Source organism: Nerophis ophidion, linkage group LG20 (assembly GCF_033978795.1).
Source record: "Nerophis ophidion isolate RoL-2023_Sa linkage group LG20, RoL_Noph_v1.0, whole genome shotgun sequence".
Classification (NCBI taxonomy): Eukaryota; Metazoa; Chordata; class Actinopteri; order Syngnathiformes; family Syngnathidae; genus Nerophis; species Nerophis ophidion.
In genome coordinates this window covers 37,173,581-37,191,154 of record NC_084630.1, presented here as the reverse complement: position 1 = coordinate 37,191,154, position 17,574 = coordinate 37,173,581, and the positions used below count along the sequence as shown (strand labels likewise).

Sequence of the window (17,574 nt, the reverse complement as noted above, 5' to 3'; positions counted from 1 at the left end):
AGGAAAGAAAGAGAGGGACAGAAGTCTTTTCTTGGTTGGAGGAGCACTTTCACAGCCTTGTCCAATGGTCTTTCTTAATTTAGCCAACCATGGGGGCAGCGGGGAGGTTCCCCCCCCCCCCCCAGCCCTGCTTCTCTGTGCTGACACGGAGGAGGGGCCAGCGAGGGTCCCTGGCTACAATTTCAGTATTACCTGCAAAGCCCCTGCAGCACTCACCACACTCTTGTGTCGGTGTAAGGACAGAGAGGACCACTGAAGACAATCTTTTTTTTTTTTGTCCCATTGTTGGATTTTGTTCGCTACCACTGATCTGTGGATTTCAAGCCAACAAAAAAGTTGACATGGCAGCATGTCTGCAAAGTCCACAATGGAGATTCCTCCTGTTTGTTCTCAGTGTCTGTCTGGCCTCAGTCAGAACGGATCCTTTCAACCAAGCTCATCTTCACCAGTACAGACCTGGACCTAATGAGGACAACATCATCATCGCCAACAATGGGATTAGAGTCCCATTAGGGAAAGCTGTGTTTTTGGACCCCATGAACGACCTGGTGACAGAAGTCGCACCAGGAGACCGCTGCCACATCACAGTCCTGGACAATGACCCCCTATCGCAGAGACCAGGGATGCTGACCCCGAAGAAATTCCCATGTTCCTTCGCGCCGGATGAAGTGAAATACACTCATTTTGGATCCCGGAGCCCCAGCAAGGATCGTGTGAAGCTGCAGCTGCGTTATGACTCGCAGACGGACACTGTCATCATCCCGTTCATGGTAGAAGTGGAGGTAGTTTTCCAGCAGCTGGAGATCCTCACCAGGAATATGCCCATCAATGTGGAAAAGTTGAACGGCGACAGCAGCCCCATTGACAACAAGGCTCTGGAGTTTTCCTACGAAGACGGGGTAACGCAGTGTAAGATCACCACACTGGTCGGCGCTGGAGGTCTTCCCAGGTATGGAACTCTTATTAACAACCCCGCCAGCGGCCAAATGGTAGACTGTGATGAGTTTGTGAAGCGTGGCATTCGCTACAAGCATGTGGCTAAAACCAATTCCCCAAATAGAGACTATATCCCCATGATGGTAGAGCTGCAGGACAATGAGGGCAACACGATCATGCAGGAACATTTCCAAATGATGGTTAGAATCAGAGAAGGTGCAGAGAACACCGCTCCGAAACCAAGCTTTGTGTCCATGATGATGATGGAGGTGGATCAATTTGTGATGACCGCAATTACTAGTGACATGTTGGCTGCAGAAGATGTGGAGTCTGATGCAGATGATTTAATCTTTAACATCACATCCCCACTGAGCCCTCAACATGGATACATCATAAGCACGGACGACCAGAACATGCCCATCACTTCTTTCTATCAGAGGGACATGAAAGATCTCAAAATAGCTTACAAACCACCTTCAGAGGACTCTGACGTGGAGAGGATTTTCCAGCTGGAGTTTGAAATCGTCGACACAGATGGTGCCGTGTCGGACCCCTTTGCTTTTATGATAGTGGTGAAGCCCATGAACACAATGGCTCCCGTGGCCACCAAAAACACGGGGCAACTCTTGTTTGAGGGGCAGTCCAGGCCTCTCTCTAGCGTGCAAAATTTAGAGATCAGCGATGAAGATAACCTAGAAGACGTGACGATCACCGTCATTGATGGCTTGAAGCACGGAACACTGAGCGTGTTTGGGGGTCGCAGGAAATTCTTCACACCTGCCGATCTAGATGCCGGTATTGTTGTGTACCAGCATGACGGAAGCGACACCTACAGTGACAATATTATTTTCCGCATGACAGACGGCAAGAATGAAGTGGAATTCTTGTTTCCAATCACTATAGTGCCCACTGATGACGAGCCGCCCATTATTAACGCCAACACCGGTCTAGTGCTCTTCAAGAAGGAAGTCATGCAGATATCGCCGTTTATTTTGAGCGCCACTGATATCGACTCAGAAGACTCCACCATTAAGTTCATCTTGGAGGCTCCTTACTCCACAGTGGGGGAGTTCCTGCTAAGACAAGTGGAACCTCCCTCTGACCCCTCTCTCTGGAAGTTCAGTGGGACAGATGAGATGTTTGAGCAGGTGGTGACTGAATGGTTTCAACAAGATGTCCTCGACGGGAAGCTCTTCTATCGCCACATCGGAAGCCACAGTACCACCACTGTAATTGATCAGTACGTGTTCCGGGTCCAGGATGATAACGATCCGCCGAATCAATCAGGTGAACAGTTGTTTACCATCAAAATCCACCCTATTGATGACTTATCTCCGGAGCTCTCACCTGGCACCACCCTTCACATGACAGTCAAGGAATATGAGCTGACATACTTTACAAAATCATATTTGGGCTACATTGATCTAGACTCAGAAGACAGGGACTTAAAGTACACTATTACTAAGCCTCCAACTGACACTGATGAGAACAACGCAGAACCCTTGGGTGATATTGTGCTGACAGACAACCCTAACATTGTGATTACAGAGTTCACACAGGCACAAGTTAATCACCACAAAGTTGCTTACAGGCCTCCCAACCAGGAGCTTGGCATCACTCCTAAAGTGGCTCAGTTCACATTTGTGGTGGAGGACACTTCCGGTAACACGGCAGATGGACTGTTCACCATTTTCCTGCAGCCGGTTGACAACAAACCCCCAGTTATTACAAACACAGGTTTTACTGTTATGGAGAGAAGTTCATATGTGATTACCAGCAAAGATCTGCACGCCACAGATACCGACACAGATGATGAAAATATTGTTTTTACTGTAACCCAGATTCCCAAATATGGGTATCTGCAATATTTAGGCATCGACATGTCAAACGGTGAAACATTTGTGCTGGAAGATGTAGCAAACGGACGACTAGCTTACATCCACGGTGGCGAGGAGTCCCTCAACGATGTCATAAAGCTGGACGTAAGCGACGGATTCCATGAGGTGCCCATCACTATTAAGATCAGTGTGGACCCCGTGGATGATGAGTCCCCCACTGTTATGCTTCCAGCAGGCCTGGTCGGAGCGTCAATTGATGTGCTGGAAAACGGAGCCACGGAGATTACAAGCAATGTGATTCAGGGACGAGATGAAGACACAGATGACCTCATGCTCATGTTCATAGTAGAAGAACCCCCCAGGCTGGGTGAGCTCCTTGTGAACGGAGCCCCTGCTGAGAGGTTTACCCAAGCAGACATCATCAATGGAGCGGTGGTGTATGTTCACACCTCTGGTGAAATTGGACCAGTCAAACAATACGACTCCTTCAACCTCACTTTGTCTGATTTGTCCGATCAGTGGGTGGTGGGTGGAAATAAGGTCCAAGGTGTGACAGTCCACGTCACCATCCTTCCAGTTGACAGTATTCCGCCTATTGTTAGCGTCGGGGGGCAGTTTTTTGTGGTGGAGGGCGAGAAAAACGTCATCTCTCTTGACCAAATCCAAGCAGAAGATATCGACACAAATAGTGACGACATCCTATGCACCATCATCGTCCAACCCTCTTCCGGCTATGTGGAGAACATCTCCCCAGCTTCTGGTTCTGAGAAATCAAGAGCAGGTACGGCCATCACTGCATTTAGCATTAAAGATGTGGCAATTGGGCATATTTATTATGTACAAAGCATTCATAAAGGCGTGGAACCTGTGGAGGATCGCTTCACCTTCCGCTGCTCGGATGGAATTAACTTTTCCGATCGTCATTTCTTCCCCATCATCATCATTCCATCCAATGATGAGAAGCCTGAAATTTTCATCCGTGAGTTTATAGTGATGGAAGGAATGAGCCTGGTCATTGACACACCAATCCTAAACGCAGCTGATGCCGACATCCCTGATGACGAATTGCACTTTGAGATCATCACAAATCCCAAGCACGGTGTCATAGTTCAGCAGCTCAGCACTGGTACTCTCCCAGTGGAAAGATTTGACTTGGAACAGATCAAGGAGGCGTCAAACATCGTCTATGAACATGATGACTCGGAAACCACAGAGGACAGCTTCGTGATAAGGCTCACGGACGGGAAACACAAAGTGGAAAAAAAAGTCCTTATAATGGTCATCCCTGTTGACGACGAGACACCAAGAATGGCCATCAATGACGGCCTTGAGGTTGATATCGGTGAGACTAAAGTCATTAGCAACAGGATCTTGAAAGCCACCGATCTGGACTCCGAAGATAGCACATTAGTTTATATCGTTCGCTATGGTCCAGGCCAAGGCTACCTTCAGCGCATCACCAAGTTTGGAGATGTTATCGGGAACATCACAGTGGGAATGAACTTCACGCAGGTCGAAATCGACAAACAGCTCATCCAGTATGTGCACACTGGACAGGAAGGTATCCGAGACTTGTTGAAGTTTGATGTTACGGACGGCATCAACGCCCTAATTGATCGTTACTTCTACATCAACATCGGAAGCATAGACATGGTCTTCCCACAAGTCATTAACAAAGGCGTGACTCTCAAGGAAGGAGGAAGAGTAACTCTGACGACCGACCTCCTTAGCACCACTGACATCAACAGTCCTGATGAATTCCTCAGCTTTAGCATCACTCGGGCCCCAAGCAGAGGCCATCTGGAGTGCACGGACCAGCCGGGTGTTCCCATTTCCACCTTCACCCAACTGCAGCTTGCTGGCAACAAAATCTACTACATCCATACCTCGGATGATGAAATGAAGATGGACAGCTTCGAATTTGAGGTGACAGACGGATACAACCCCGTCTTCCGCACATTCAGAGTGTCTATCACTGATGTCGATAATAAGAAGCCAATCTTGACCATAAGCAATCTTGTGGTGGAAGAAGGCGAAACTAAGCTCATCACGCCATTCGAGCTAACGGCGGAGGACCGCGACACCCCGGACAACCTCTTGCGCTTCATTGTTACGCAGGTGCCGGTTCATGGGCAGCTGCTCTTCAACAACTCTCAATCTATCACCACTTTCACCAAGCAGGACCTGAACGAGAACCTGATCAGCTACAAGCATGACGGCACAGAGACCAACGAAGACAGCTTCTCCTTCACTGTCACGGATGGCACTCACAGAGACTTTTATGTCTTCCCCGACATAGTCTACGACACGCGCAAACCCCAGATGATGACTATTCACATCAACACGGTGGACAACGGCGTGCCGCAGATTGTGGTCAACAAGGCCGCAGCCTCGCTCAAGGTCCTGCCCTCAGGACACATGGGCTTTCTGATCACCAGCAAAGCCCTGCGATCGGAGGACCGCGACAGTCAGCAGAAAGTCCTGAAGTATGTTGTGTCTGAGGCACCACAGCACGGCTTCATCATTAACCTCGCCAAGGGCAACGACAGCATCGAGACCTTCACGCAAGGTATGCTCATTACGTAACATCTCCGTAACATTCACAAAACTTTCACTACTGAACACACACACACAATTTAGAAACTTTCCAAAACATGCATTAGATCATTGAAGACAGTAAATAGTCTTCAATGAATCTAATATTACAAAATGTGAAGTTAATTCATTTGTCTTCAAAGTTGACAAGTAGCTGCAAATTTGGTTAAGTGAAAATAACTAAAATTGTAACCAAATATACAACATGTGCATTTGGTCTACCCAAGACGAAATTGTCTTCAGTGTTTACAAAAACATTGTACATGACTATTGAGAATTTTTCTTTAACGTTAAAAAAAATATATATTTTTTTAATTAAAACACGTACATTCGTCAAGTACAGAAACTATGTCTTTCGAAAATGAGTCAATTATGTTCACTGAAGAGCCTACACCAGTGGTTCTCAATCTTTTTTCACAAAGTACCACCTCAGAAAACCCTTGGCTCACCACCATAATAACCAACATTAAAATACAGTAGCGTAGTAAGCCTAAATAATCATTAAACACAAGGTAAAGCATTTATTTAACAAGCATATTTAATATTTTTGGCCACTGTAACATTACAAACGGTTTTAATAGTAATACTGTGTTTGAATATTTAATGATGTGATTCTACAACACAGTTTAAAAATCACTGGTCTGAAACATGACTACATTGTTGCCAGTGTTAATAAAAAACATGACATTACATTAATTCCTAGGCGAATTAGAGTTATTCTTTGATGTTTACAAGAAACCGAAAAACAAAAATGTACGTTAGTTGTATTCAAAATTAAATAAAAAAGTTGTCCAACTGAGGACTATTTCTGACGAGAACACGTAAAGCTCATGAAAGATGTTCAATTGACTTTAATCTTTACAAAAAAGTGTACTTGAAGTTTGCTCACGACAAACAATTATCTTTCAAATTAAAAAAAACAACTTACATTTGTTTTGGTAAAGAATATATTGTCTTCAAAATGATGTACTTTAGGTTTGTTGAAGACTCTAAATACTAAACTCTTTCTTCGACAGTTTTCAATGTTTACGAAAAACTGTACAGTAGTTTTATTGAAGACTCAAATTGTAATCTGATTTCTACCAAAATTCATACGTAAATCCAGAGAAGACGAGATGGTCTACAGTACGTTAAAGACTCCAAATTGTCTTTGGTGTTTTCAAACCCTATATGTTGGCGACACATAACAAAAATGCAAAATCAAGTAACCTCAGGTCCATCTCTCAATGTTTTACAAAAAAAACGCGTATACTGGCAACTCCAAATCGATATTTACTAAAAGACATACGCTACCCTGGAGGAATATTCGGAGTTGGAATGATCGATTGCAAAAAAAGCTGAGACAAGCATTTCCTCGGAGGCTAGCATGTTATAATAGTAGCTCGGGGGCATGAAACTTAAACCTGTGAAAACATTTTACTTTGACGTTAACTTGTGTGTGTCCGCCAACAGCTGACATCAACGACATGAAGATCTGCTACGTCTTGTTGGACGGGAGCAATGCCACCAGCGACATCTTCTACTTCACCATCGAAGATAACGGTAGGAACTTTTTCATCGTGACGAAATGGTTTTATTCTGTCTTTTTTTTTTTTTTGTCAAACGTAAATTTCCTACTCAGCGTTTACATCACAAAGACTTGGGGCAGTTGCCTGTGACTGACACCCAATATAGAGCCGCCATCTACTCTTCGCACCAATGGAGGTGGCAGCAGGTTTAAAGGACTTGGGGGGGGTGGGCAAGGTCAAAGGGGGCTCGGGCCAAGTGGTGACTGCGCCACGGAAAAAATGACAGACGTTGAACGACCCGATGTATTAAGACCTTGTTGGAAGGAACAATGGCTTCCTACCCGCAAAGTAAGTGCCAAGCGACTAGTGACATGATTAAAAACTAACTAGCAACCAACATTTTGTCGAACAAAGGATCTTTAACTAGCAATTCTACAATAGATTCTTAAAAATGATAATCTTCCTGTCTTGTATACGATATTTGACTAGGATTTTGGTAATTGATCCTTTAAAACAGCAGAGCATTACTGTGATATAGAACAGTGGTCCCCAACCTTTTTTGCACCACGGACTGGTTTTCAAGTTTAGTTTATTGTTCTTCGGTCAATGGTCAACAAAGCAAAAAAAACAGTTGTACATTCATAGATTGAAAATAAAAAGTTGTACATTCATCCATCCATCCATCCATCCATTTTCTACCGCTTATTCCCTTTCGGGGTCGCGGGGGGCGCCGGCGCCTATCTCAGCTACAATCGGGCGGAAGGCGGGGTACACCCTGGACAAGTCGCCACCTCATCACAGGGCCAACACAGATAGACAGACAACATTCACACTCACATTCACACACTAGGGCCAATTTAGTGTTGCCAATCAACTTATCCCCAGGTGCATGTCTTTGGAAGTGGGAGGAAGCCGGAGTACCCGGAGGGAACCCACGCAGTCACGGGGAGAGCATGCAAACTCCACACAGAAAGATCCCGAGCCTGGATTTGAACCCAAGACTGCAGGAACTTCGTATTGTGAGGCAGACGCACTAACCCCTCTGCCACCGTGAAGCCCAATGTTGTACATTCATAGATTGAAAATGAAAAATGTTACAGACCGAAAGGGTTTAGGCTGAAGTTAAACACTTATTGCGCCTAACCCTATAAACAAATTCAAGTACAAAATAAACTTCCGAAAGTTATAAAAAGTCCTTTGCACAACATATTATAAATACACATTATAAACAACATCATAAACAACATGAACGTAGTTCAATTTTATACACAGTACAGGCATGTGAAATATCCCTGTGTACATATAGACCTTTGCACTAATTATATATACAATATATACAAACAATTGTACTTCTATTATTATTTATATCTCATGTTTAATTTTTAATTAACATTAATCATAGTATTAACTACAATGTTAATTCAAGAGTGATATATTTTTTCAAGACATTGGTCATAAAGTGTTTTTTAAATGTGTGAATGGAACTGGAACATTTGAAGGAATCATCCAAGCTGTTCCACAGTTGAACTCCTCTAACAGAAACACATCTACTTTTTAAGCTTGTTCTTATTTTTGCTTTCTGAAAGAAAGCTGAACCTCTGAGGTCATAGGGATTCTCTCTGGGTTTAAATCTCACTTGTAAACACCCAGGCAGCATGTGGTTATGAGCTTTGAAAGCCACAATAGTAGTATTGAGGTCAACAAGATCATGCAGTTTTAATGTTTTTAATTTAATGAACAGAGCATTGGTATGGTCATGATAATTCGCATAAGTTACAATTCTAATCGCTTTCTTTTGAAGTAAAAATATAGAGTTGATGTTTGATTTGTAATTGTTTCCCCAGATTTCAACACAATAATTAAGATATGGGAGTATGAAAGAATTATATAACATGATAAGAGCCTTTTGATTCACAGAGTTTTTAATTTTAATAGATACATAGATAGATAGTACTTTATTGATTCCTTTAGGAGAGTTCCTTCAATGTAGGCATTATTTTCAGGGAGCAGCTTTCCACTTGTGCCAGATAAATGCAGCAAAAATAAGAGCATAAAAAATACAAGTCACTATAATGCTGAATGGTGGAAGCCCTAATCTTGTTTCTTTGCAATGAGATGCAAACGGAAATCAGCCCTTGGCCACGATTTGTCACAATTATATTTTATAAGTTCCTTCATGTGCATTGTATAATGTCACAAAGTTATAACAAATATAACAAATGGCAAGTTCCAATGAGGAGTTTTATTGTACATCTACAGAAAAGCGTATTGGTGCGTCCAGTGCAGGGGTCACCAACGCGGGCACCAGGTCGCCCGTAAGGACCAGATGAGTCGCCTGCTGGCCTGTTCTAAAAATAGCTCAAATAGCAGCACTTACCAGTGAGCTGCCTCTATTTTCTAAATTGTATTTATTTACTAGCAAGCTGGTCTAGCTTTGCTCGACATTTTTAATTCAAAGAGAGACAAAACTCAAATAGAATTTGAAAATCCAAGAAAATATTTTAAAGACTTGGTCTTCACTTGTTTAAATAAATTCATTTATTTTTTTACTTTGCTTCTTATAACTTTCAGAAAGACAATTTTAAAGAAAAAATACAACCTTAAAAATGATTTTAGGATTTTTAAACACATACCTTTTTACCTTTTAAATTCCTTCCTCTTCTTTCCTGACAATTTAAATCAATGTTCAAGTTTTTTTTTATTGTAAAGAACAATAAATACATTTTAATTTATTTCTTCCTTTTAGCTTCTGTTTTTTTGACAAAGAATATTTGTGATATATTTCTTCAAACTTATGATTAAAATTCAAAAAAATGATTCTGGCAAATCTAGAAAATCTGTAGAAGCAAATTTAAATCTTATTTCAAAGTCTTTTGAATTTATTTTAAAATTTTTGTTCTGGAAAATCTAGAAGAAATAATGATATGTCTTTGTTAGAAATATAGCTTGGTCCAATTTATTATATATTCTAACAAAGTGCAGATTGGATTTTAACCTATTTAAAACATGTCATCAAAAATATATATTTATTGTGAGAAATCATTAAGATGATCAGTGTTTTCACAAAGATAAATATCATTAATTATTGATAAAAAACATAGAGTTTAAGGTAAATTGAGCAAATTGGCTATTTCTGGCAATTAATTTAAGTGTGTATCAAACTGGTAGCCCTTCGCATTAATCAGTACCCAAGTTGTTGGTTTCAAAAAGGTTGGTGACCCCTGGTCTAGTGCATAGGTGTCAAACTCAAGGCCCAGGGGTCAGATCTAGCCCGCCACATCATTTTATTAGGCCCTCAAAAGCCTGGAAATAATTTGCGTCATTAAAGTATTTATATTAGTTTTTTCCATTTTGACAGAAAAAAAAACATCTACTCAATGCAATCGCATATTTTTTTAAATAAATATTATAATGTAACAAATATATTATCATACACTCAAACAATGTTTTTTTTTAAACTAGAAATAAATTATTGTGATCTGCTTGACTTAGGATTTCAAAACTAGTTATTCATCAAATTCCAGCCATCCATCCATTTCTACCACATATTCCCTTTTGGGTCGCTGGTGCCTATCTCAGCTACAATCGGGCGGAAGGCGGGGTACACCCTGGACAAGTCACCATCTCATCGCAGGGCCAATATTCATCAAATTGTCAAATTTAATAAATAGATTTTACAGCGACTTTATGACATTTACTGTGGTTTTACAACATTTTACTGTACAAGAAAATAGTACCATTGTTTTTTGACAGAAAAAATGCTCGCAACTGAGCTGCCAGTTTTTTACTGTAAAAAACGGTGGTACTGTTTTGCTATTCACAATAATACACGGTAAAATCTACAGTTCTCGTTTTTATGGTAAAATCCGACAGCTAAATTGCCAGAATTTTACTGTAAAAATGCAGTTTTATATTTTCAGTAAAAAAAAGAAAAACACTGTAATTTTCTATCAACTGAGCTTCCAGTTTTGTACCATGAAAAACAGGGGAACTGTTTTTTCCCTTTACAGTAACATGCTGAAAAAAACACTGTAAATTTTACAGTAAAATTTTTGCAACTGACCTATCGGTTTTATCACTGCAAACTCTACAAAAATTGTTTACATCAGGCCTGGGCAATTATTTTAACTCGGGGGCCAGTTTTAGAGAAATAAATGTGTCTAATTTTAGTAACACTAATAATACAAAAGCTCACAATAATGTCTGATTGAATGCTAAAAATGCTAAAAACAGACCGCCTTAAAAAAAACAATGGAATTTCAAATTTTTTTGCTGAATGAGAAACCCAGAATATACATGAACATAAAGAATGTGGGACTTACAATATTACCAAGTATGATAAAACACTGAATATTGACAACATATGAATGTCACACACCCTCTCGATTGACATATTTTACAATCAAGCAAAATGCAACAAACAGAGAAATATGACCGCTGTAGATTAACTACGATCAAAGTATTGGACAGGACGTCGAAATGTGTAAATAAAGTTGTACTTTATATAAATGGGGATACAAATGGTACAAAACAATCTTTATATCTTGTCATCTGTCATTCATTCATCACCCGTAGGCTCATAACGCTCAGTCTCATCAACCACAATGCACCTGCTCCCGCTTCTTTTTTTACATCCAGTTTGCCGCAATGCATTGTGGAACGTGAAGTGAAGTGAAGTGAATTATATTTATATAGCGCTTTTCTCAAGTGACTCAAAGCGCTTTACATAGTGACACCCAATATCTACGTTACATTTAAACCAGTGTGGGTGGCACTGGGAGCAGGTGGGTAAAGTGTCTTGCACAAGGACACAACGGCAGTAACTAGGATGGCACAAGCGGGAATCGAACCTGCAACCCTCAAGTTGCTGGCACGGCCACTCTACCAACCGAGCTATGCCGTGCAGTATTTTAGTTAACCCTTTGTTAGGCTATAAAATAGAAAACAAATCAATCCAGTGTCAGTGTTTCTCAAATAATCAATATCAAATACATGTATAAATCAAATCAATTCACTTTTAACTCTTTTTAGCTGTAAATAATAATAGATCAATTTATCAGCAATTAAATCTAGCATGCAAATTCTGAATGATCATCACACATGAACTTTACAACCCATAAGTTACAACAACCGCAAAGGGTAAAAAAAAAAACACCTACAATCTGATTTATCACTAAGCTTGAGAACTTTGTTGTAAAAATCTCCATCCGCGTCTGTCGCTGACACCCACATTTCAGGCTGTGGAAACGCTCCCCACCCACACTGCTTGGTGCCTCGTCTGAGCTGCTGTGACTTACGTTACCATAGTAATTTATTAGATTACCATTGTAACTAATTACATTACCATGGTAACTACCGTATTTTTCGGAGTATAAATCGCCCCTGAGTATAAGTCGCACCTGCCGAAAATGCATAATAAAAAAGGAAAAAAACATGCAAGTCGCACTGGAGTATAAATCGCATTTTTGGGGGAAATTTATTTGATGAAACCCAACCCCAAGAATAGACATTTGAAAGGCAATTTAAAATAAATAAAGAATAGTGAACAAAAGGCTGAATTTGTGTAGGTTATATGAGACATAAATAAGCAACTGCTATGTTAACCTAACATATTATGGTAAGACTTATTAAACAAGTTGAAAAACTTATTGGGGTGTTACCATTTAGTGGTCAATTGTACGGAATATGTACTGAACTGTGCAATCTACTAATAAAAGTTTCAATCAATCAATCAAGAGTCATTCAAATAACTATAACATCTAGAACATGCTATACCTTTACCAAACTATCTGTCACTCCTAATCGCTAAATCCTATGAAATCTTATACGTCTAGTCTCTTAAGTGAATGAGATAAATAATATTATTTGATATTTTACGGTAATGTGTTAATAATTTCACACATAAGTCGCTCCTGAGTATAAGTCGCAAACTATGAAAAAAACTGCGACTTATAGTCCAAAAAATACGGTAGTATATTAAAGTTAAAGTTAAAGTACCACTGATAGTAACACACACTAGGTGTGGTGAAATTACCTTCTGCATTTGACCCATACTCTTGCTCCACCCCCTGGTAAGTGTAGGGAGCAGTGAGCAGCAGCGGTGGCCGCGCTCGGGAATCATTTTGGTGATTGGTGATTGGGTGATTTGGTAATATGATACAAAAGCGCAGATTCTAACCATTTAAATACTTTGCATAGTTCAAGACTAACGGTAATTAGAAAACATCACTGCACATCATAATGGCAGCTACACTTTCTATCTTAAAGATCTAAAATAAATTTTTTGGAAAAGTCTTTCAGGCCGAATTGAAAAGCTTAACTGGCCACATGTGGCCCCCGGGCCTTAATTTGCCCAGGTCTAGTTTACATTGTTGTACATTAAAAAAAAAAAAAAAAAAAAAAAAAAATCATCAAATGCATAGGCAATTGTGTAATAATATTATTCACTGTTAGAAGTGGCAAACATAACTGCGATATGGCCCTCAATTCCAACGAGTGTGACACCCCTAGTCTTGTGAGACAGGCGAATGTTAAGTCGGAGAAAATGTAGTTGTTTAAAAAGTATTTCATGTTTCTCTGCGGCCCCGTAGCAAATGTGTCACGGACCAGTATCGGTCCCCGGACCGGCGCCTGGGAACCACTTATATCGAGAAGATTTGGCCAATATTTTTGCAGCAGTGTTTTTGTCAAATAGAGGATCTTTGATCAGTGTTAAGACGTACAAACCCCCCACACCGCAGTCCTTACCTTTATAAAAGTGTGCCCCCCAGAACAATGTAGGTGAATAGCTGTGTCCTAAGGGGTTCAAAATGTCCCCTTTTGACATGCGAGCTGCAAACGTTCACTTCCTTTGATGCTTTACTGGTCTTCCAATAGGATCCTATAAATATTTTTGACATGATTACCTCATGTTTTTTTTCTGTCTTAAATACGTGTTTTCACAAACTATGCATTTATTGACTGAGGCTGTCATTCAAGCCTTCAAAACGGCATTAACGTCCATAGGTGATATGGATTATATAAACTGTATATATAGCCCCAGCCAGACATTAAAACCTAACAGGTGGCCGTTGCTATTTTAACCGCTGCTACCAGATACAAAACAACGGCATATAGAGCAGCCATTAATGCTGCAGGGAAGGTTGAATTGCTCAATGGGAAAAGTTCAGCTGACCGTTTTTTATGATTATATTAGAATTGTCTTTACCATTTTTACCCTAATTGACTTCAAATTTAACTTCTTTGATTTCTAAAACCGCACACTAGTTTTGTTGAAGTACACTTTGATGTGTTTTTTTGTTTTCTTATATGAACATGGAAGACAGACTGTCTTCCATAAATAAAAAATCAGCCATTAGTTTCTGTTCGATTTTCTGGGCAACATCCCCTATTTTCAAATGCAAATTCAAAGTGTCTTTCTTTTGTTCTCATGTTTTTTGTGGTATCAGTTCAAACGACAACATTTTGAGCAGTATCTGATACATATCTAATTACATAATTTATTGGACTATACATAAAACCTATACTGTTAATAGGTGACCCGATCTGATATTGACGTCGGTCTGATATCAAGATAAAAACAAGAATTGGATTATATTACCTTGCGTCTGAAATCTTCAATTCAAGCAGTCCTGCAGTGTGTTCACTCGTGCAAAGCTGTTACAAAAAGATAAACATGGTAGGTTACAAGCTACTAGGAGCTAGCAACTACACAACAGCTAAGCACATAATAGCACACAAGTTAGATATAAGAAGTGTCCTTAATTGAACAATGTTGCCGTCTAAAAAGTACCATATATATATGGTTGCATATTACTTACACATACAAAGTATTCAAAGCAGAGGGGTATTAGAAAATATCCAGTAACAAACGTGTCTGCATCATTGGACTTACTACATTATCAGTTTATTTCTTTTTTTTGGGGGCGACTCAGTGTCGCCAAAAAAAGGATGAACCACTCCACTTCAACTTAAGGACAGCGTAAGTCCATTATAGACTAAGTTTTCTTAACCTTATTGACCTTGGAGCCCAACTTTTCCACAACAGAGGGGCTGAGGGCCCACTCAAATATTAAGAATTTGTAATCTTACGCTTCCTTGATTTTAATAGTATTCAACAATTATATCTAACCTACTTACAGTTTACAACCTTGTCAAATGCTAATCATAAATATAATTATTTATTAACACATTAACTTAGGCTTAGGTCAAGCTGATTAGAAAGATAAGTACGGACCAAATGTAGTGCAAAAGAAGGGACTCAAATAACTGATGAAAACTAAATGTGCATACTATTATGTTGTGCTAAGATAAATAAACTAAATTAATAGTTAACATGTTTTAACTAAGCTGTTAACAAAATTAAAATGCAAATGAAAATACAGCTACACCACTTTAGTCATAACTTTTGCCCTTAAGAAACGTCTCTATGGCTTTAGCCCCTGACTTCTTCTGTTTGTTTGATATTGTCATTACTTCCACAAGTGGTGGAAAAGTGTATTACAACTGAGTACCGATGCGGACCATACAGACCACCGCTGAGAAACACAGATTTTTTTGGCGGCCCTATGGTTAAGAAACACTGTTGTAGATGATTAATGACAAATAAGTTAGTGTTTTTTAATGACTGCCATTGTTCTCTGTTTGAGTCATTTAATTTGCCCAAGCCTTTATTAACATTCCATACGACAAAAAAATAAAAGTGAATGGTTTGTGCTGATTCCAAAATCGGTATTATATCGGAAGTGAAAAGGTTGTATCGGGACACCCTTAGTTTACGTATTAATAGGCGTCATGGGTGTATTTTTCTGCCTTTACTTCGCATTGGTAGTATGTCAGCTTGGACTGAATCTGCCATGTCTTGGAGTAGGGTTCTATGGTACACTGGTACTGGTATAGTATAGTATCGCGGTACCAATGAATCAAAAATGGCACTATACTCTGTTTGAAAAGTACTGGTTCCCACCGGACATTACGGTGCACAGTCACGTCATGACATTGCAGGTTTTACGAGCAGAGGAGTATGTTCGGCAGCGCACACACACACACACACAGAGTACTTACATGCAGACACAGTGTGTAGACAGAAAAGGGAGAATGGATGCATTTTGGCTTGAAAACTAATGACAAAGGTGAAGTTATAACACTGGAATGCCCTCAGGAAGAGGTGCTTTAAAACATGACTGGCTAGCTAGCGGCTGTTTTAGCTACTTCTGAATCAATAATCCTCGCCTCCATGGCGACAAATGAAGTACCGTATTTTTCAGATTATAAATCGCTCTGGAGTACGTCGCACCGGCCGAAAATGCATAATAGAGAAGGAAAAAAACACATATGTCGCACTGGAGTATAAGTCACATTTTGGGGGGTTATTATTTGATCAAATCCAACACCAAGAATAGACATTTGAAAGGCAATTTAAAATAAATAAAGAATAGTGAACAACAGGCTGAATAAGTGTAGGTTATATGAGGCATAAATAAGCAACTGCTATGTTAACCTAACATATTATGGTAAGAGTCATTCAAATAACTATAACATATAGAACATGCTATACCTTTACCTAACTATCTCTCACTCCTAATCCATAAATCCCGTGAAATCTTCCTCGATGTGGCTTCTAAACAACTCTGCCAACTCCAAAGGTGAAACGCCGCTTCCTTTTGTCCTTTTCTGCTGCATATTTCACTACGTCCAGCTCGTAATCTGCACTACATGATCTCCTTTTCAACGCCATTTTTGTTAAGCCCTTCTCACTTTTTATAAGTTACCGCCAACCATGAAATGATCCATTTTAATAGCTACAGCAGTAGCATATAGCATATAGCAGTTAGCATTCCATGACCCACAATGCACTTCTGCCATGACCCTCCCCCGCCGAATTCTTATTGGTTGACGTGTGTGTGACGATTGCTGACATTTTCTTCATCTCTTCTGCGAATGAGATAAATAATATTATTTGATATTTTACGGTAATGTGTTAATCATTTCACACATAAGTCGCCCCGGAGAATATATCGCAGCCCCGGCCCAACTATGAAAAAAACTGCGACTTATAGTCCAAAAAATACGGTAAGTTTCTTATAAGATTCTTCCCTGCAGGACGAAAAATAGCTAAACATGCTCCACTACACACCGTAGGAGAATACAATAGCTCACCGGTGTCACAATGTAAACAAATGCCATGGGGGGATTTACACCTGACATCCACTATAATGATACCAAGTACAGGAGCGTATCTAGTCGATACTACTATGATTACATCGATATTCATCATCATCGTCACACAATCTTTTTTTCTTTTTAAAAAAAATCATATTTTGTTTATTAACTCAGGAAATACGTCCCTGGACACATGAGGACTTTGAATATGACCAATGTGCGATCCTGTAACTACTTGGTATCGGATCGATACCTGAATTAGTGGTATCATCCCAAACTAATGTAAAGTATCCAAACAAGAGAAGAATAAGTGATTATTACATTTGAACAGAAGTTTAGATAGAACAAGTTGAAACAGAAAAAAACATTAACCGTAAATGAACAAGTAGATTAATAATCATTTTTTACAGCTTGTCCCCCATAATGTGTACAAAATAATAGGTGTATAAATAACACAATATGTTACTGCATACGTCAGCAGACTAATTAGGAGCCTTTGTTTGTATACTTACTACTAAAAGACAAGTTGTCAAGTA

General features: G+C 39.8%; 1 protein-coding gene and 1 long non-coding RNA gene across 2 annotated transcripts in view; one reads left to right on the top strand and one right to left on the bottom strand.

Moving 5' to 3' along the window:
• Positions 1–210: 210 nt before the first annotated feature.
• Positions 211–17,574, top strand: part of frem3 (Fras1 related extracellular matrix 3) — an 86,700-nt gene continuing 69,336 nt past the window's right edge. The window contains exons 1-2 of the mRNA XM_061881186.1: positions 211–5,343; positions 6,822–6,911. Coding sequence (XP_061737170.1) covers positions 342–5,343; positions 6,822–6,911 — 5,092 coding nt within the window. The 5' untranslated portion in view covers positions 211–341. The remainder of the gene's footprint in view (positions 5,344–6,821; positions 6,912–17,574) is intronic.
• Positions 14,477–17,574, bottom strand: part of LOC133539106 (uncharacterized) — a 48,717-nt gene continuing 45,619 nt past the window's right edge. The window contains exon 4 of the long non-coding RNA XR_009803185.1: positions 14,477–14,533. This is a non-coding gene — a long non-coding RNA (uncharacterized LOC133539106). The remainder of the gene's footprint in view (positions 14,534–17,574) is intronic.